The sequence below is a fragment of the Myxine glutinosa genome, chromosome 7 (assembly GCF_964187855.1).
Source record: "Myxine glutinosa chromosome 7, kmMyxGlut1.1, whole genome shotgun sequence".
In the NCBI taxonomy this organism is placed as follows: domain Eukaryota; kingdom Metazoa; phylum Chordata; class Myxini; order Myxiniformes; family Myxinidae; genus Myxine; species Myxine glutinosa.
Window position 1 is genome coordinate 14,923,304 of NC_136267.1, and position 21,831 is coordinate 14,945,134.

At 45.7% G+C, this 21,831-nt stretch overlaps 1 protein-coding gene across 11 annotated transcripts in view; it reads right to left on the reverse strand.

The window, feature by feature from the left end:
• Positions 1 to 7,913: 7,913 nt before the first annotated feature.
• The window catches only part of LOC137430990 (phospholemman), a 105,079-nt gene continuing 91,161 nt past the window's right edge, over positions 7,914 to 21,831 (reverse strand). For all 11 annotated transcript variants that reach the window (XM_078781301.1, XM_068121821.2, XM_078781304.1 and 8 more), the window contains 6 exons: positions 20,842 to 20,877; positions 16,374 to 16,448; positions 16,192 to 16,228; positions 12,096 to 12,124; positions 11,824 to 11,848; positions 7,914 to 8,728 (listed from right to left, as the gene is read on the reverse strand). In XM_078781301.1, coding sequence (XP_078637427.1) covers positions 8,713 to 8,728; positions 11,824 to 11,848; positions 12,096 to 12,124; positions 16,192 to 16,228; positions 16,374 to 16,448; positions 20,842 to 20,877 — 218 coding nt within the window. In that variant the 3' untranslated portion in view covers positions 7,914 to 8,712. The remainder of the gene's footprint in view (positions 8,729 to 11,823; positions 11,849 to 12,095; positions 12,125 to 16,191; positions 16,229 to 16,373; positions 16,449 to 20,841; positions 20,878 to 21,831) is intronic.

Here is a 21,831-nt window from a genome sequence, read left to right on the forward strand (position 1 = left end):
CACCCCTAGGAATACCTTTGGCTACGGCTTCCCCTTCGCTCCCACCTTTTGTTCATATGTGTGTTGTACCGTCCACCAATCAGCGATGACTCCATCTACATCTCACTGTCTGATAATATGGACCAACTTCTATCTACCCATCCCAACTCTCTCTTCCTCATATGTGGTGATTTCAATTGTCACCATGCCAGTTGGCTGGGTGTGGGTACCTCTCTCACCAGCCATGGCTCTTCAGCAAAGGACTTCTGCGACTCACTGGGACTGACACAATCTGTCAATTTCCCGACCCGGATCTCAGTCAACGGAGCATCTTCTCTTCTGGATTTGGTTATGACAAACTTCCCTGAAAATGTCTGCTGCTCTTCTTCTGCTCCAATCGGCTCATCTGATCATGTGCTTGTCAAAGTGGACATCTCTCTGACCATTCTCAGAGAGCCTCCTCAGCGTCGACGAGTCTGGCATTTCACTCAGGCCAACTGGCACGGTCTTCAAGCAGCCATCAATCATCTGGACTGGTCTCCCATCTCTACCGCCTCTGACATCAACTCATCCTGGGAATTCTTTCAAAGTAAATTGCTCTCTCTCATGCACAGATTTATACCATCTCGTCTTCAGTTGTCATACCCTTCCTCCCGTCCATGGTACACGGAATCTTGTGGTGAGGCTGTTGCCCTGAAACAACTTGCTTTCGTCTCCTGGAAAGCAAATCCAACGGAAGGAAATCTCATTTCCTTTCACAAAGCCCGAAACAAGTGTGTGTCCACCCTCAGGAGAGCCAGGAAACAATATCTCACCATTCTCAAGACCGAACTCTCTTATCTGTCTCCCTCTTCCAAATCCTGGTGGCGTCTGGTCAAATCTGTTTCTGGTGTTTGTTCCCCCTCCATCCCCTCCCTCACCTCAAACGGCTTAACGGCTGACTCCGCACGTGAAAAAGCTGAATGCCTCAACTCTGTGTTTGCCTCTAAATCTTGTGTCCCAAACCCATCCCTCTCTGTACCCACCGTACCCAGTCGTACCCAGCTGCTCCTGGACTCTGTGTCCTTTCCTCCTGACAAGGTGGAAAAGTTTCTGGCAACCCTCGACTCTGATTCTGCAACTGGTCCTGACGGCATCAGCCCACGGGTCCTAAAATCATGTTCTTCTGCACTTTCACTCCCTCTTTCTGTTCTCTTCACCCTCTCTTTTGCTCAAGGTCATCTGCCATCTGCTTGGAAATCAGCCAACATCACCGCTTTGCACAAAAAAGGTGCAAAAACAGATCCCAGCAACTACAGACCAATCAGCCTTCTCCCAATTATCAGCAAAGTCATGGAATCCATCATTGCTTCAGATATTAAATCTTTCCTCTTCTCCAATGGCTTGATCTCTGATCATCAATTTGGTTTCAGACCTGGTCACTCTACTCTGGACATGCTGCTTCTGCTTTCTCAACATTGGATGGAGGTCCTCAACGCCAAACAGGAAATTAGAGCTGTCTCCCTTGACATTTCACGTGCCTTCGATACGGTCTGGCACCCTGCTCTGCTCTCCAAACTCTCCTCCTTTGGTATCCATGGAAATCTCCACGCATGGCTGGCGGACTTCCTCTCTGGTCGTAGTCAACGTGTGGCCCTGAATGGGTTTCTCTCATCTCCTCTTCCTGTTCAGGCTGGAGTTCCCCAAGGTAGTGTTCTTGGCCCTGTGCTTTTTCTGGTCTTCATCAATGATCTCTCTGACTCTCTTGAAAATCCTCTCTATCTCTTTGCTGACGACTCTACTCTCTGTCGCTCCATTCCTCATCCCTCAGATCGGCAGTCTGCAGCCTCCTCACTCTCTGCAGACCTGGACAAAATCACAGACTGGTCAAACAAGTGGAACATGTCTTTCAATCCTGACAAATCTCACACTCTTACAATGTCTCTCCGAAAGGACCGACTGGACAACCCTCCCATCTACTTTCTCAACAATCCTCTCCAAGAAGTTCTGTCGCTCAAGCTTTTGGGTCTCACTATCTGCCATGATCTTTCTTGGGAAAACCACATTTCTAAGCTGGCCTCCAAAGCCAGTCGCCGACTGGGCATCCTCCGTCGTGCGAAGTCCTTCCTTGGCACACCTGAGCTCCTCACCACATACAAGGCTTTCATCCGCAGCTCAATGGAATACTGTTCCCCCCTCTGGGCTGGTGCTCCTGCCTCACACCTTGCTCGGCTTCACGCTGTTGAGGCCAAAGCTTTCAGAATCATTGGAATCTCCTGCGATGTAGTCAACGCCGAGGGCCTTTCACTCACTCACCGCAGGCAGGTTGGTGGTCTTTCTGTCTTCTACCGACTCCTCTCCGGCCTTGCTCCCCCAGCTCTCTCTGTGCTCTGTCCCCCCAATATTCCTTCAGGTCGCACAAGATCTGCCTGCAACCCTCTTCTGGTTAAACTGCCAAAGTCTAGGCTCTCTGCTCACCTTCACTCTTTCATTCCCCTTTTCTCCCACCTCTGGAACAAACTCCCCCACTCCCTTCAATCCCACTCCTCCCTCCAGGTCTTTAAAACAGCTGTTCACAACCATCTCTTATCTTCCCCCATCGAAAACCTTGATCTTTTCTACCCCCGGTAATTCACCCGAGTCCTTGCAGTGTTCATATGTTTTAATCCTCTCCCACCTCCCCCCAAGTCCTCCCGATGTCCCTGCTCTCAAATGTTGTGTTTGTGTCCTTCCCCCTCTCTTTTGTGTCCTTCCCCCTCTCTCCCCATGTTGTCTACCGCTCCCCTTGTTTTTTGTGTTTTGTGTGTCGGTTTGTCTTTTTGTGTGATTAATGTTAGCTCTTTCACGAGCCTCGATCTTGTATACAAAACAAAAACAAAAACAAAAACAAAAACAAAACAAACAACAAAAAAAAAATGTCAGTCCGTCTATCATTCAGTTTCATTGCAACCTGAATGGATCTATGTTGTTATACATTGAAACAAAACAAATATTCATTTTTCTACTCGGAATTAAAAGATTACCATGCAATAGCGTGCTAAATCAATGAATCGTTATGGTACAATGTTTTTGTTGGCATGGAAGTGCCAACCGTTAATAGGTCTAATGTTATCAACCAATCAATGTTGGCGTCATTCAATTCGTTCCATGCCGTATTATCAACCAACAAGCAAAAGTTTTTATTTTATCTTATTTTTTTGCAAGATCCGACAGAGATGCAACTCTGCTGTTTTCACATCTGATATTACTGGTGCATTCATCAGACGGAATGGCTCTAATCATGCGATCACATGTGTTCCACAGACCTTTAGTGAACTGGCGGACCTTTTACTTCGCATCATGTTGAAGCAGTCAAAGCCATATAACTCATGCCTCATTGATTTTGTCTGCCATTGCTACGATGAAATCAGCATCAAAGCCCCTGAACGACAGCACCGAACTGTAGGTGGCTCTCGTCCACTGCACATCTACTGACAGGGTCAGAAAACACTGAGTCAGTGGAAAAGGTTTCTGGCGAATGGAGCGAACAAGGAAGGACTGTTTGAGTTTCTTTCCACAACTTTAAAGGAAGCTTTTTTCTCATCGGTGAAAAGAAACTTGTCGCTCTTTATTTCCCATGGACGTAACTGTCATCAACTGCAAACAAGATGGTGCTGCCACTGTGACATTATTGTCTGAACTATGCTGCAATCATGAGGAAGCAGACAACAGACTTCTGCATGCTAAACACGTGGCCGACCATCACGTGAACGGTATCAAGAGTCCCGATACTGATGCCATCACCATGCTCAAACCTGCATCGTCCATCGACACAAATCCTTGCAACCAGCCTCCAAACCCATGCACACATCTTGGATCTCAAAGAGATGAGATCAGTGCTCGGTCATGAAGTTTGTGATGCTTTGATAGGACTGCAAGTTTTCACCAGTTACGACTCAACGAGCTCTTTCTACTGTCACGGCAAAATGAAAGCGTTTAAACTTGCAGTCAACGGCGCCACTTTCATTCAAGCAGTTCAGCAAATGGGCACCAGATTTAAAATGGATGAAGAATTGATACAGCCTCTGGAGGTGTACGTCTGTCGTTTACACAGACAAACGGTGGCCAGTGTTGATGAGGCCTGGTACAAAAGTGTTTCATTTGGCCAAGTGAAACGAGCAAGGTTTTCCACCTATGAGTGATGCCCTCATCCTTCACTGCAGTGGAGCCAACAATAAGGCGGTGATACACCAGAGGGCTTCAGTGTTCGATGAACTGTTTATCACCACAAGGACTCGGCTGGGTTGTTGCAGACGGACATTTTATCAGATGAATGATGATACCCTCAGCCCCAGCCCAGATGTCTCGCTTCACTCCGTTCAGTGCCGTTCCACTTGCTTCTGTATCAAAGCTAATCACAACATCAAGCGGTGCTCCTGTTGTGCTGCCAATTTGACATGCACCAACTTGTGTAAATATAAGGACTGTGATCATTGCAATGAAGCCACACATACTACTTAGGTCTTAATCGACCCGGACAGTTCCGACGAGGACTGAACCATCTTGCAGACTAAAAAGCTGTTGTCATACCGATGTATTGTCTTATCACATTATCTAGGTTTTGATAGAGGACATCATGTCAAACGCTTGGCAACCTGGCAGGAAGACTTGATCGGTATTCATATTTCGATCCACAATACCAGTATTCCTAACCCTACAATCACTGACTCGTGATTTCGTTCGTGGAATGTACATTATTTTATCTCCTATACAAATGGAGCAACTTCTGTCCATCGTACATCTGCCATGGACATTGCATCTCTAATGGTCCTTGTACCCTCTGTTCCATCACAGTAGCCTTAAGAGGACTTCCACACAGGTCCTACCCTCTCGGGAAACCACCCATGGCAACCAGATTATTGCCTCATCCCAGAGCACTATCTTCCTGAAGATAACCCCTTTCTCTGGAAAATCTTGGAAATGCCGCAGATATAGAATCTTTAAGTCACCTGTAGCAGTTTCCACTTGCCCATAGTTGATGCAGTCACGAGTACGTATCGGTGTGCGATGCTGATGAAGATCTAGTAACCCTGCTAGCAGTGGATGGAAAGTTACGGGGCCTTGAACATAGTCCCGTAAGACCTCTTTCTGGACGAATTGGCATATTTAATGGTCTGCTGTAACCTGGCTATATGGCTGGGGTGCTCGAAAATTATAAAATGGAGTGCAATTGCCAACATTAGACGCTGACAATTCCCAGAGTCCATGGATGAGTGTTTGTAAATTTATGAAGCCATAAACATGCTACATCAGTTGTTTTTTGCCCCCATTAAACGAAAAAGCCATTTTCAAGCTGTCTTTAAAAGCCCGTCTTTGAAATCAATGGTGCCATAATTTTAGGACCAGCACAAAGTAGTGCTGTGGGACTTGGACAGAAATTTTAGGAATCTGGGATCCTTGGTCCAATATAAGGACAAACATGGCCTCGGGGACGGAAAACATACTTTCAGACCCCATAGTTGCCACTTTGAGGTCATATTGACGCTATTTGACACAGCATCTCATGGAGAACTTTTAATACAGAGCGAGGCAAGAAAAAATGACAAGAACACATAGATCCACAAGGTCCGGAACAAAATACATTTTTAACCAACCTTTTGTCATTAAGATGATGGCCTATAACTTGGAGACCCTTGGACAGATCGACACCAATTTTCCAGGGGGTCCTTACTTAGGTTTTATGCAAAATGAAAAAAAAAAAAAAAAAAAACTTTACATTTTATCTTTGGATTTTTCATCGTGTATTTGGGTTAATTCTCCACTGTGGAGGACCAGTCCTATCCTATCACTTTGTCAGGTAACTAATCCGAGACCAAGGACCATATATAGATGGGAAATTCCTATTACGCATGTATGAGCCAAATTACAATTGCCTCCCTTTAATTAGAGGTCCCATGAACAACCGGCGATCACATGATATTTCAATGCCTGTACCATAGAATATCAAAAACCAAAAAGTCAAATAAATAGCATTTTTGATCCGTTTAGACCCATGGAGGGTGGGAACTCTGCTAGTTCATTATATATATATGTGAAAAAGTACACCCCATGTAACGTTTTGACTTTTTCAACATACAGCTATTTGATCTTCATTTCAACAATATTGATAGATAAAGGTGATATAATATAACAAATATCATGAAACATTTACATTTTGTAGTCCATTGTATAATTTAAATAAACATAAATGCAAATTTCGCATGTGGAAAAAGTAAGTACACCCCTACATTTATCACTACTTCAAATACCTAAAATTAGAATCAGGTGCACCAGCTCAGGTGCAAATGATTAGAACATCGTTGGAGAGGATCTTGGAGGAAGCTGTCTTATTTAAACCTCAGACATTTAGTTTGGTTTGCTCTTTGTTGTTGAAGTGTGCGGCGTCACCATGCCTAGATCAAAAGAGCTCTCTGAGGCCTTCAGAAAGAAGGTTATAGATGCCTACGAGTCTGGGAAGGGATTAAAAAAGATCTCCAAACAATTTGAAATCAATCATTCGACTGTCCGGAAGATCATCTACAAGTGGAGAAGATTCCAAACAACTGCCAACTTGTTCAGGCCAGGCCGCCTCAGCAAGTTCAGCCTGAGAGCAGACCGGAAGATGCTGAAAGAAGTCTCTAAGAACCCCAGAATGTCATCACAGGACCTACAGGTAGCTCTTGCCACTGCTGATGTCAAAGTGCACGAGTCTACCATTATAAAGAGGCTGCACAAATTTCATCTACATGGGAGGTGTGCCAGGAGGAAACCTTTGCTGTCCAGAAAGAACATCAGGGCAACACTAAAGTTTGCCAATGAACACCTAGGCAAAGACCAGCACTTCTGGAACAATGTGCTCTGGACAGATGAGTCAAACATAGAGCTATTTGGCCACAGTACCAGAAGACATGTTTGGCGTAAACCAAAGACAGCATTTGACCACAAGAACCTGATACCAACTGTAAAGCATGGTGGTGGAAATATTATGGTTTGGGGCAGCTTTGCTGCATCAGGGCCTGGGCAGCTCACCATCATAGAATCCACAATGAATTCTTCATTGTACCAGAGGGTGCTTGAGGATAATATGAGGCCATCTGTCGGAAAGTTGAAGCTCAACCGAAGGTGAACCTAGCGACATGACAATGACCCTAAACATACCAGTAAATCCACCAATGAATGGCTGAAAAGAAAGAAATGGAGGGTTCTGGAATGGCCAAGTCAAAGCCCAGATCTAAATCCCATCGAGATGTTGTGGGGGGATTTGAAACGAGCTGTGCATGCAAGAAACCCCTCAAACATCGCACAGCTGAAAGAATTCTGCATGGAGGAGTGGGCAAAAATTTCTCCCAGTCGATGTCAGAGACTGGTAGACAGTTATAAGAAACGCCTACTTGAGGTTGTTTCTGCCAAAGGGGGCAACACCACCCATTAGAGCCAAGGGTGTACTTACTTTTTCCACATGCGAAATTTGCATTCATGTTTATTTAAATTATACAATGGACTACAAAATGTAAATGTTTCATGATATTTGTTATATTATATCACCTTTATCTATCAATATTGTTGAAATGAAGATCAAATAGTGGATGTTGAAATATGTTGAAAAAGTCAAAACTTTACATGGGGTGTACTTACTTTTTCACGTGACTGTATATGTATATGTATACACTGTATTTATTTACTCTATTCACTGCTGTGTATGTGTGTGTGTATTTTAAGGTAACAAGGCATCATCCAGAAGATTTAACTTACACTTGGTGCAGCTTGTGCTTGTTCCATCCACTCTGCTCGTCACGTATTTTACATCACGTGAGTGAGCAGCGAAGAGCCTGATCCACTCTCCCTAATGTAGGATATATTTATAAACAAAACTGTGGTGTGTCATTCCAAATAACAACCTTGGGGAATAACTCAACAAGAGTAATCCAGAGGCAACATCCATCCGCTGTGATTTATTACGAGCCTCGAGTATTTGGTTCATACGGAAAACACAATAAAAAGCTTTCAGAGTGAATTGAGGTTGTAGTTAAAAAAAGAAAGAAGAAGAACTCATTTTGTGTTGTTTGTTTTTGTAGATGAGTGGTGAACTTTTGGAAACGCAAGAATCCTACTGATTTTATGGGATTGTGGGGTTTTTATAGGTTTCTTCGGAAATCACTCGCGATGGCGGTTCAAGGGGGTATATGTGAGGTGCAGCGAATCATTGCCTTAATTTGTCTATAAGATGCTGTGCTAAAATGTTCATCACACAAAAAAGTTTCTTAACCATAATTACGTCACACATTGAGAACAAACTACAAACACCGAGATCACGATATGTGCCCTAACTCTGCTAAGGGCACGATATGTGCTAAGGGTAACATTTGGCTGACATCAAGCGTACAGGCTTTCAGCAAATGGCGATTGTGTTGCAATCACCGAAACATGGCGACTCTGGCCTGGCACATCCGAGGCTCTGGTTTTGGCTTTGCTGTGGTGCGGTTACAATTTTTTGTTCCTGTACAAATAAAACGTGTTTGTCTGGATAAACATTCAAAATGAATGCTCGCATCGATGTTCTGCATGTTGCTTGGCAAATGAAACGATCGTGGTGGGCCGAGGATGCATTGCCTAAAAGGTAACAGTCAGTATAAGGGACAAAGGAGGGTATGGTGTGAGGTAATGTCGCGATGGTGGTTCAGAGGGTGTGTAAGGTGCAGTGAAAATGATCAAGTACTTTTCTTTTCCTCTTCATCTTCACACTTCAGCCGAACTGAGGAGAAAGACAAGAAAATGAAGGGTCAGTGAAGGAATGGCCTATGATAGATAAATAAATAAAGGCTGATGGAACCACAAGCTGATCTTGATGATAGAGCTTGCTTTGAAGCTAATCGGTATAAATTGACTTAATTTTAACTCGTAGGGGCCTGCGGAAGATCAACGCAATGTAAAATTTGACTTCAAGTCCTCAACTCTCCCCTCCTCACAAACCCCAAGTCATTAACCCCCTCCCAACCCTAAGGGATCAATCCCCTCCCCACTCCAAGCCTTCAAACTCCCACCCCATAATTCCTCAACCCTCCCTCCCCCAAAACGTCCTCAAACCCCCATTCCTCCCCATAGCCATTGTTTGTCTGCTTGCCCTTGTCTTGGCCTTTGGCTGTTGGTGTTTCTCCCTCTCTCTACTGTTCCCTTTGTCCTGTTGCGTCCTGATCCATTCAATGTATTAATACCAGCTCTTCCACGAGCCTCGATTATGAATACAAAAAAAGCCTCAACAACCTCCTCCCAACTCTGTCCCATCCTTGCTCTTCCACCACCCATCCCCCTCCACCTCCTCCTCCTCCTCCTCCCACAGTCTTCCCAACCCTAACTCTGTCCTCCCCTCCTCCCACTCAAAAAAGCAAACGGGCACTTCTACGTCGCCATCAAGCCATCACCGACTTCACAGAAACCGCGATTGAAACAGCTGCTATATGTCAATGTCCATCAAGGTCGCCTGTCCGACCCACAATCCCACGAGATATATGGAAACCCTGTAGAATTGCAGCACAAATGAACAGAAGCAAATAATCTTCCTGATGCATATATACACATCGTTAAAAGTGAATAATAATGGATGTTTTATTTCACAATGTCACCAGATTTGCAGAAGTCCTCGGACAAAGTCCTTTTTATTGACATGGGTTTTATAATCCGTGGTCAAGTCGTTTAAGAGAAAAGTCAGAAATAATAGCAAGGACCAACCGAACCTCCGTGGTAAAAGCCCTGCTTGAGAAACTACCACATATTTATTTGGGCGGTGTGTAGACCAGACTGCTGCATCGAAAGCCGAGGCCTATGTTCACAACACCTGTAACTCCTATTGGCTCAAAATCCTTTTTACTGTTACTTTGGTGGTTTTACACCGAAGGGAAAACTCATAGGGAGGGCATGGAGATTGTGAATACGACGGCTCCAAGATGCATTTGGCCACACACAGCAATAGGCACCAACATGGTGGCCTTGTGATTTTTCAGGTTGAACTTGTGGGTGGAGTCAGGCGAAATGGCCAATTAGGGGGTGGAATGGAATGTTACACATGGAAGAACAAGCATATTATTATATAGCTACTTCACGCCAAGCCAACAAGGGCTGATAGACAAGGGCACAAACTTGTTGTCCACAACCTAAAATATGAAATCACATTCACTTTGCGATCCAAATGGTACCGGTACCTACTCTTAAGCGGCTGCAGTGACGTACAAAGTGTGGTTACAAGTGAAGCTATCATCTCCCTCGTCAATCCACCCGCCAAGCAAATGTGACCTCTCAGGTTACCACTCCGTGAGTCGAAGGCTTTCACGATTCAAAATGCCCTCATATTTGGACATTTGAGATTACACCGAAAAGGAGGGCACGTAAGGGCGTTAAAATGGCCGCAGACGTTACACTTGCAGCTGATGGCATTTTACATAAAATGGGGAAATTCTATCCCAAGATTATTACGACATTTGAACAGATGCTGCTGTCAGAGCAATCTTACTATAATTCACCAAATGTCCGTCCGTCTGTTCGAAGGTACCACAAAAACGGCTCAACCGATCGCAACGATATTTTGGGTGGGTATTCCTGGGACCCCATGGAATAAAATAGGCCACATTGTTTTTCCAATTTTTCAGTTTTTCCAAACACGATGGAATAATATTTACCGATATGAACAGTGATGTGGCTTTTGTTGAAATTCTACATACCAGGAGAGAGTAGATCGACTCCTGACGAGCTCTTCCTATATAAACGTGCGGCTCCGAAGTAACACGGCAGCGTGTGCAAAGCGACTGAGAAACAGGTGTAGCGGCCGCTTCCGTGTTACAGATTCGGTGTGCACTCTTCACACATAAACGTGCGACTGAGAAAGACGTGCAGCGGCCGCTTCCGTTTTGCAGAATTCAATCTTTTTTCAAAATGGGCGCCATGTGCTGTTTAGATTTTGATGATTTGCGTGTGATATGATTCAACGGATGTTTATATGAATCGTTTAAAATTAAATAAAAAAAAGCCTTCAATTTCTGATATTTTGCCTTTTCATTTGGGCCTCCCAATTGAAGCCCCGCCCATAGGGCGGGTACCGTTGCTAGTAGGTAGAATGCAATAGATGTCACTTCTGCTGTGAAAATGAGGCTGCATTATGCTGCCGCCATTATGGGATACAAAGCTAGGCGTTTATGACGAGAGGTATGGTATATATGAGCTAGTGGTACAGCGACCATTTCATCGGTGGTAAGTATTACCACATGCTAGACTCAGTATTAATTAATGTATTTTGACCTTTACCTGTACGCGTGTCTGCCAGAGGCGGCTTAGCTGTCACACTTGCTTGTCTCCCATAATGGCGGATGGGCTTCGTATCCCGGAGCGAAGTGACATTATTGCATACTGCCTATGGTGGTGTTGATTAATAAACACTGCATTGCTAAGCTCTTCATCACAATGTCAAGTTCGGTGAAGAGTTTGAATGACTCAAGGATTCTGAAAGGTAAATCGCACCGTTTGCGCAATACTAATTTTGGAGAAATGGGAGTCTGTGAAAGGCAAACTCGATTTGTGATGGAGAAGTGTCTCGTGTTACAGCAACGTCAATCAATTTGCTTCATAATGTGTAGTACGGATATTCATTAGATACAGGACAAGGACATTGGTCAAAAATAAACACTAATCATGACAGGATGGGAACACGGGAAAAGGGAAAGATGGGAAAGCAGATGAGAGCAGAAGCAGAAGAAGAAGAAAGCAGAAGCAGAAAGATGGGAAAGCAGGGCGATTCTCCGCCAAACCTGACCTCCCCGAAAGATTAAATAAATAATTGAGAAACTTTGATAATTTACTTACACTGCTGCTTGTCTCATCGACATCCCTGCAACACATGTGTACATCAACCATGTTGATTATTACATCACGTGATTGAACGTCGTTATGGTTACAAGTGAATTTCATACATACCCGGTATTATGCATTGTACAATCCATAATTCAACCACCTCGTTACCAGGATAATGTTTATAAAATAAAAATTTGTATGTCAATACTATGGTTAGATTATGCATGCACATGCACACACGCAGGTACACACAATATTCCATTTGGATTGTCATGCATACGTACGTCGTTGCATAACCTCTTCCTCCGGTTGGCTAAAAAAAAAGGCAGGTGGGTTGGGATGGTGGTGCGGAAGAAGGGGAAAGAGAGGAGGAAAATTAGGAGGTGTTTAATATGCTTTACTCTTATTGATTTACTCTTATTGAGTAATAGTATTGAGATTTACCTTTACTCTTATTGATTCCATTTAACCAAAGAACATTAAAACTTTACATGAATCAACATGTCTTAAAATTGTTTTTCTCCTATAAATCATAGGGTCTTGCATTACTCGTGATGCAATAACTCAAATGTTTAGAACACCATGTGAATCAGTCACAGGGGAAAAAAAGAGCGTGAAAATTGTGCCAAACAACCCTGTACAGATAAGAGGTCGGATACACGCACACATACCTCAATAGGGCAGAGGAGGATACCTTCACATATTCAAATGGTCGACGTGCCGTCCGGCACGAAGTTACATTTGTGGTGCAAGATGAGTTTGACAGGAAGGTATGTCGGAAAGGCAAACAGACCTGGCTTGTGTCCATATTGGGTTGTAAGGCTGAACTTGCCATTACCAGAGTGGTATCACTACTAACAAACCCTTACAAAGAAGGTTCAACTAGGAGACCCCACTCCAGGTTTGACAGCATGGTACAGGTAGCGAGCGAGCTTGCTCCCGAGATGTCTAATCTGACTTAGATTCCAGACCCAAATATAAATTGTCGGATTGGTGATCCGCAGGTACGGTGTTGCATCCCTCGGATGGACGTTAAGCCAGGTGTCTGCTAAGATTACCGGTGACAGTTAAAGATCCCGAAGATGCACGAGACCACCATTTTTTTTTGGTATACAAGATCGAGGCTCGTGAAAGAGCTAACATTAATCACACAAAAAGTTAAACCGACACATAAAACACAAAATAAGGGGAGCGGTAGACAAGATGGGGAGAGAGGGGGAAGCACACAAACACAACATTTAAGAGCAGGGACATCGAAAGAACTGTGGGAGGGCTTGGGGGGAGGTGGGAGAGGTATAAAACATATGGACACTGCAAGGACTTCCAGGAAAGAATTTAGAATTTCGAAAAAGTGTATCTGGGCTGAATTAGCGGGGGTAGAAAAGATCAAGGTTTTGGATGGGGGAAGATAAGGGATGGTGGTGAACAGCTGTTTTAAAGACCTGGAGGGTGGAGTGGGATTGAAGGGAGTGGGGGAGTTTGTTCCAGAGGTGGGAGAAAAGGGGAATGAAGGAGTGAAGGTGAGCAGAGAGCCTAGATTTTGGCAGTTTAACCATAAGAGGGTTGCAGGCAGATCTTGTGCGACCTGTAGGAATATTTGGGGGACAGAGCACAGAGAGAGCTGGGAGAGCAAGGCCGGAGAGGAGTCGGAAGAAGACAGAAAAACCACCAACCTGCCTGCGGTGAGTGAGTGAAAGGCCCTCGGAGTTAACTTCATCGCAGGAGATTCCAATGAATCTGAAAGCTTTGGTTTCAACAGCGTGAAGCCGAGCGAGGTGTGAGGCAGGAGCACCAGCCCAGAGGGGGGAACAGTATTCCATTGAGCTGCGGATGAAAGACTTGTATGTGGTGAGGAGCTCAGGTGTGCCAAGGAAGGACTTCGCACGACGGAGGATGCCCAGTCGGCGACTGGCTTTGGAGGCCAACTTGGAAATGTGGTTTTCCCAGGAAAGATCATGGCAGATAGTGAGACCCAAAAGCATGAGCGACGGAACTTCTTGGAGAGGATTGTTGAGAAAGTAGATGGGAGGGTTTTCCAGACAGTCTTTACAGAGAGACATAGTGAGAGTGTGAGATTTGTCAGGATTGAAAGACATGTATGTGGTGAGTGGCTTAGGTGTGCCTGTGTGCCTGCTCAGGTGTGCCAATTGTGTACCTGTACCCTGAACAAATTCCAAACGTTTTGCCCTTCTTCTTCTTTCGTGTATCATCAGATGGCCAGCTCAGTGTCGTGCAGCCATGCCCTCGTCTCTGGTCCGACGTCGAAGAGGCCGGCTTCTGAAGGTGGTCTGTATAGGGGGCAGGTAGTAATTATGTGTTCGGCAGTCTGCTCAGGCTCACCGCACTCGCACGCGGCGCTGTCTGCCAGGCCCCACATCTTCGGCGATGATTTGAAGCGGCCGACCCCCGTACATAGACGGTTCAGCAAGGTCCACTGCAGGCGTGGTAGGTCTTCTCCTACGACACCACCTCCTAGGTCCCAGATGTAGCGGTGGATGCAGGTGGGCCCGGCCGTTTCCCACACCTGCTTCCAAGATGCCGCCAGCCATGCGCTTCTAGACAGGTCCTCAGGGATAGAACTGAGCATCTCTTGTGCCGCCTTGTTGTAGGGATGGCGGGACTTGAGTCTGCTCGGAGGCACCACTATCGTTGTGGTGTTGTGCAGGATGTGCCAGTCGTGTTTCTGGGCATTCCTTGCCAGGGTGAGGGTAGCAGCCTCCCGTCGGAGGCCGGCCGGGGCGATTCCCGCTAGGACTGGCAGGTGGAATGCCGGGGTGGGCTTCAAGCAACCAGCTACAATGCGGAGGGCGTTGTTAATGACAACATCAACCTTTCTCACATGTGGGCTTCTGCTCCAGGCTGGGGCGCAGTATTCGGCTGCAGAGAAGACCAGGGCTTGCGTGGATATTCGTAGGGTCTTGGCGGAGGCTCCCCAGGTCGTACCAGCGAGACGTCGGATAAGCGAGACCCTTGATGTCACCTTGGCCTTAACTTCTTCTCGGTGTTGTTTGAAGGACAGTATCTGATCTAGGCGTACACCGAGGTACTTTGGGGCTTGCTGGAACTCCAGGCGTTTGTTGTCAACGAACACGTCCAGTTCCCTTTTTGCTTCTCTGTTGTTAAGATGGTATGCCGCTGACACTGTCTTACCAATGCTGAGCTGCAAACGCCACCTCCGGAGGTAGGCTACCAAGGTGCCCATGTCTTGGTTGATACCGTTTTCCATCGCCTTCTATGTTGGTCGTCGCAGCATGATGGCCAGGTCGTCCGCGTAACCGTACTTTCTGGATGTTGTATCCGGCAGGTCGTAGGTGTAGATGTTAAACAGCATCGGCGAGAGAACAGAACCCTGCGGGACACCATTCCTCAGTCTTGTGAGCCTGCTGCGCTGGCCGTCGCTGGTCTGTAGGACGAAGCTGCGGTTTGACAGCATCTCCATGATTAAGTTCACCATATGCCGGTCCGGGATTGTCCTTAGCAACTTCAGGTGGTCCACGGTGCCAAACGGTGTCGTATGCAGCTGTCAGGTCCAGGAACACTACGCCAGCTTTCTCATTGTCCTGGAAGCTGTCTTCGATATCTTGTGTGAGTAATGTTACCTGGTCCACTGTTGACCTGCCACGATGGAAACCGGCTTGTTCCCGCGGGAGCTGTGGGTCGACCACTGGGTCGATGCGGCTGTGGATCATCCTCTTCAGAATCTTAAATGGGACGCAGAGCAACGAGATCGGTCTGTAGGACTTGGGATCTTCCGCAGGTTTGTTCGGCTTCGGCAGGGCTATGACGGAAGCATGGTGCCAGGTCTTCGGGAGCTTGGACCTCCGGAGGCACGACAAGAAGAACGAACACAGCCAACCAGATGTTGTTGTGCTCTGGTGGATGACGAACTCCGGATGGATGTTATCACGGCCTGGTGCCTTACCCGGCTTGAGTTTGCTCATGGCTGCACTGAGTTCGGCTGCTGTGAAGTCTCCAGAGAGATTGGCATCGGCGCTGGCCGCCCTGGAGAGAGAAGACACCTCACGCAACATCAGGCGGGCAAAGTTTTTGTCTGCATTTTCAAATTTGCCCTAATGCCCTAATGTGCAGTTTTGCCCTAATGTGCAGTCATTGTCTCATATGGAGTCACATTGCACATTTCAATTTGAAATCGCATCCCAGTCCAATATGCATTCGTCAACGGCGGCGACGGAAAGCAAACGAAGCATTCCTGGCACCGGTATCTGGACCGGATGGATATCTCAGCATCTCGTGTTACTGCCGGGTTATCGAATAATCCAACCAAGAGCAACAAACATCCATGCAGTAAGAATTACATGATCAATAAAAAACAGTTTCTCAAACATCATGCGATTAATAAAAACAAAAACAACAACTCACCCTTTGTCCTTCGCAAAGTTACACTTGCAGTGTTTTCCTACAGATGGGAAGAAATTCCGTTGTTTTGAAATATGCACAATTAAATATTTGCTAATTTCCAGGAGAAGGGATGGGATAGTGGAGGAGGCAGGTGATTTGGGGTTGATGTTAGCAGGAAAATGAAGGTGAACGAGAGGTCTTACCAAAGAGAACCAAAAGGCCGGCAAGGAAGAACACAGCCGCAAGAATAAGACCCCAGTTCCTCAGGCTGGCATAATCTGGAGCACACAAAGCAAAGCACACCTATATTTGTGTGTACAGGTAACCACCTTGGTCACAGGTGATCATCTTGGTGTTATTGTTCAGGTCAAGCCTAGATTATTATCAGTTTATGTGCTTCTCCTCTTTATGGTCATGTCCCGGTTGCTCACCTGCTATTATGAGCCACAACATGTCCATGTTACCTCCTTATCTCCATTTGAAATTGACATAGAGGGGTACGTGGGCATTAGCGGGACTGCTACAGGTAGCTTGGGTGTGGATGGGTTGGGTCCAGGTAAATGTCCAGGTCGCATATAAACCAGTCAAGGTATGATCAGAACGGACCATCGATGACTTTTATGTTGTACGTCCAAGTCGAAGGAGAGTTCAAGTTGTGTCTAACCCTCACAATGCTACTACGACGCTACCTGCAGAGTAAGGGTATGGAGGAGGTAGGAGAAGCAAATGTTTCCGCACAAGAGTTCAGCAGTTCCAGGAGTGCAAGTTCTTGAAAGATGACACCGAGAATACCAAAGTGCAAAACTGCTTTGTTCCGCGAGTTTAGGCCAAAGGGCATCGAGCAGTCGGTGCTGATGCCCATCGGGGCATCATCATGCATTGTATTTTGGGCACTTTTAGGAATTCATAACCCGCATTTAAATCCTTTGCAGTCCAATGGAATGGCAGTACTCATCTTACTATAATTCACCAGATGTCCGTCCGTCCATTCGAAGGTACCGCAAAAACGGCTCAACAGATCACAACGATATTTTGGGTGGGTATTCCTGGGACCCCCTGGAGTAAAATAGGCCATATTGTTTTTCCAATTTTCCAGTTTTTCCAAACATGATGGAATGATATTTACCGATATGAACAGTGATGTGGCTTTTGTTGAAATTCTACGTACCAGGACAGAGTAGATCGACTCCTGACGAACTCTTCCTATATAAACGTGCGGCTCTGAAGTAACACGGCAGCGTGTGCAAAGCGACTGAGAAACGGGTGTAGCAGCCGCTTCCGTTTTGCAGAATTCAATCTTTTTTCAAAATGGGCGCCATGTACCGTTTAGATTTTGATGATTTGCGTGTGATATGATTCAACGGATGTTTATATAAATCGTTTAAAATAAAAAAAGCCTTCAATTTCTGATATTTTGCCTTTTCATGTGGGCATCCCAATTGAAGCTCCACCCGTAGGGCGGGTACCGTTGATAGTTAAAACAATGACTGGTTGGTTACCTCTCCTCGTGCAACTTGGAATCCTATTTTTCCAAACTTCTTATATTCCATTTCCATTTAAAAGGCTTATTTTCGAGCAGAATCCTAGTGTGAAAGAGTAGTACAAGTATGAACGGCTCTATTGTAGTACAAGTGCTTGCAAAATGCACGTATGGTGTTACAACACGGAATTTGTCCCCAAATGCTCCAGAAACATCTGTAGTTACAGAAACACATCAAATTGCATCCAGAATCTCCAATTGGATTTGTATTCAGAACCTCCAAACACACGGGCAGACACATGATCAGCGACTCAAAATAAAACTCAGGCAGTCAGTCGTAAAGATTGGAGGCCAAAGTCGTGTTGTGAATACAATGTAATCGCAAGTTGCTAACCATAGCGAGTGCACCTGTGTTGACAAGTCAGAGAAGTCTTTACACACGGCGGTCTTTTGCAATGTCAGGCCATTCCTTAAATAGCTTCTGGTTAATCAAACACTTTTGTTTGATTTTATAAATGCAACACAAATGTGAATACCAACTGCCTTCAGAGGCCATTTTATCCCCACAGAGCAGAGGTTGGCCTTTTTCGGGCACTATGGTCCCCTTTTTTAAGCAATGTTTTATGGCCGGATGCCCTTCCTGCCGCCATGAATCAAAATTTGAAATCATTGGTTCATCACGCAGGGTTTTTGTACGCCGTCGAGTCGGGCGAAAGGATGGTTGCTTTTTCGGGCACCGTGGTCCCCTTTTTCGGGCACAGTGGTCCCCTTTTTCGGGCACCGTGGTCCCCTTTTTTGGGCACCGTGGTCCCCTTTTTTGGGCACCGTGGTCCCCTTTTTTGGGCACAGTGGTCCCCTTTTTGGGCACAGTGGTCCCCTTTTTTGGGCACTGTGGTCCCCTTTTTCGGGCACCATGGTCCCCTTTTTTTGGCACAGTGGTCCCCTTTTCGGGCACCGTGGTCCCCTTTTTCAGGCACCGTGGTCCCCTTTTTGGGCACAGTGGTCCCCTTTTTGGGCACAGTGGTCCCCTTTTTGGGCACAGTGGTCCCCTTTTTTGGGCACAGTGGTCCCCTTTATTGGGCACAGTGGTCCCCTTTATTGGGCACAGTGGTCCCCTTTTTTGGGCACAGTGGTCCCCTTTTTTGGGCACAGTGGTCCCCTTTTGTGGGCACAGTGGTCCCCTTTTTGGGCACAGTGGTCCCCTTTTTCGGGCACCTTGGTCCCCTTTTTCGGGCACCTTGGTCCCCTTTTTCAGGCACCTTGGTCCCTTTTTTGAAGCAATGTTTTATGGCCGGATGCCCTTCCTGCCGCCAACCCTGTTAGTCCGCTCTTGCGACCCCACAGGGAATTACCAGTGAACTGGTACTCAATTTGCTGACCTCGGAAGGATAACAGGCTGAGTCAACCCCCCTGGTGTTAATTCAGCGATCGACCGGGATTCAAACCCAGGATCCTAGGATCCCAAGCCACACCCTAACCGCTAAGCCAACACCAGACTGCAACACAAATGTGAATGTAATGCGCTATTTCCAGATTAACTCAGATCCACCATCTTTAACACAGCACCATACACACCAGTCCAAATACATCCAATCCAAGGTGTGTGTAATGGAATTTTTCACCCCCTTACAACGCTATAGATTATACCACTAGATCTTGGTGCAGACAAACACAACCCCAGGATAACAAGCGCATAATCCGAATTGAAGATGTAATATCAACTTTTTGTCTAAATTAAACATTAAAATGTTCTGGCTAAATCGGACAGCTTTGCGAACCTGCACCCAAGGCCGCCGGGGCACACTAGTCGAGCCCGTAGGCCTTGCCCATGCAGCGCACCTTACACCAACGAGGTGTAAGGCAACGAGGCCGGCTGGACGTGCGAGTCGAGTCGAGCCAGTGGCCAGCCAACTTTATTCCATTTTCATAATCGGAAAAAACTACAAAGACCTTCTAACTGCAGTGTGTCGGCGGGGTATCTCTATGGCATTGTATCTGAGAATGAAAGATCTATATTGAAGTAGATCTGCACACAGATACACCGACATGCAGCCATATCTTGGGTAAGGGCAATATCTGCTTGTTTATATTAACATTTGTAACAAAATAAACAACGGGGTACTCATAACATCACGCAAGGAAAGTAGGAAGCTGTGCGTGAGAAGAGGCTCATATAGGCTCATATAGGCTCATGAGCCGAAGAGGCTCATACTGTGTTCAAAAAGTATCCGACCTTTATTTTTCGTGCGTAAAAAAAAGAAGAAGCTAGGGAGGTGTTGATTGGTGCACGTATGTAGGCGATCCTAATGCGCACGCGTGAATTTTTTCCCACCTGCAGAAGCTGTCATTCGACGGCAGACCGCCGATGAGTGAGGACATGTAAGTGAGCGCCGTCGGATTTTCGTTTTTGACAAAATGACGGAAAAACTTGAACAACGCTACTGCATCAAATTTTGTGTAAAGCTTGGTGATTCCCAAGTGGAAACGATCCGCAAGATTCAACACCGTTCATTCCATTATGAAGCAGGATTTGGGCTTCAGGAGAATCTCAGCGAAGTTTGTACCAAAGCTGCTAACGATTGAGCAGAAGCAACTCCGTTTGGAGATCGCACAAGACATGCTGGAGACTGTGAACAGCGATCCCAGCTTCCTCAACACAGTGATCACTGGTACGACCCAGAAACCAAGTTGCAGTCATCACAATGGAAGCATCCAACATCCCCGAAGCCAAAAAAAGCAAGGCAGGTCCGCAGCAATGTCAAAGTCATGGTGACCGTCTTCTTCGACTCCAGAGAAGACATCATGCGGAATGCGACGGACCAGCTGCGCGCCATCCCAAAAGAGGCGTTCCAGCGCTGCTTCTGACAGTGGCAGAACCGTTGGGAGAAGTGTGTGGCAGCCCAAGGCGACTACTTTGAACGAGATTATTATAATAATTTTTTTATCTGTATGCGAGTATCTTTTATGAACAAAGGTCGGATACTTTTTGAACACACTACGTACAACCCTCACTACAAACTCTCACTTCGGCCTGGAGTAAAGGTATCTCGGAGGCAAAGGTGTTTATCCATGATGATAGGAATTGTACAAGGAAAGAGGCAGATGCAGAAAAAGGCAATTGTACCCAACTATCCGACGTCTTGCAAATTGCAATTATCACACAGATTAATAGGTTTATAATAACTGCTTACCATAGGTGAGGGTAGTCGGTTGTTCAGGGGCTACACCTGAAAAAAAAAAAAAGACAAAGTGATTTACATTTGCAATAACAAAAACAACTTTATTCACCTCACATTTTTGATCATCAAACTAGAATACGCAATTTGATGTCCATCTGTCTGTCTGTTTGACCATGACACATTTGATCGTTACTTATCCAATCTCAAGCAAACTAGGCAGGAGGATTAATGGTCACACGATGGGGGTTGTAGGGACTTCATTTGCCCCACTTCCCAAGGGGGTTTTCCATCTTGGGCAAAATGCGTGTTCAGGTGTATATCCGTGTTAAGGTGTATATCCGTGTTAAGGTGTATATCCGTGTTAAGGTGTATGTCCGTGTTAAGGTGTATGTCCGTGTTAAGGTGTATATCCGTGTTAAGGTGTATATCCGTGTTAAGGTGTATATCCGTGCTAAGGTGTATATCCGTGTTCAGGTGTATGTCCGTGTTAAGGTGTATATCCGTGTTAAGATAGCTAATTGCGACATTTTTCAAGGCCGCTTCTAAAAACAAAAATAATAACAACACCAATGATAATAGCATAATATTAATGTTATTACAAAACAAAATTAATACTAATAATATCCCCCCTCCCCAAAGGGTTTTACCTCCTTGGACGAACACGGCATTAACTTTCATAAATAGCTTATCGTGGCGTTTCGTGGGGCACTCCAAAAATATTATAAACCACAAACACGTATGATTACCTTTTTAAACAGTCGCTACTGCTGTTCATCACTAAACAAACGGAGGAACCCAGGGGCGTGGTCAGTTAAAAGCAGCTATCTAGCGCTTGCCAAGCCAGCCGTTCCTTATCAAACGGTTACGAATTGAGTGCTTAAGCCACTTGGCAAGCGCTCCACAAGAAACTTGGTAAAGGAACACACCCCGACGTTCTTGAGGCCGAGCCTAGATCAACTGTAATCTATATACCCGAGAAGATAATAACATGACCCTTTCTCC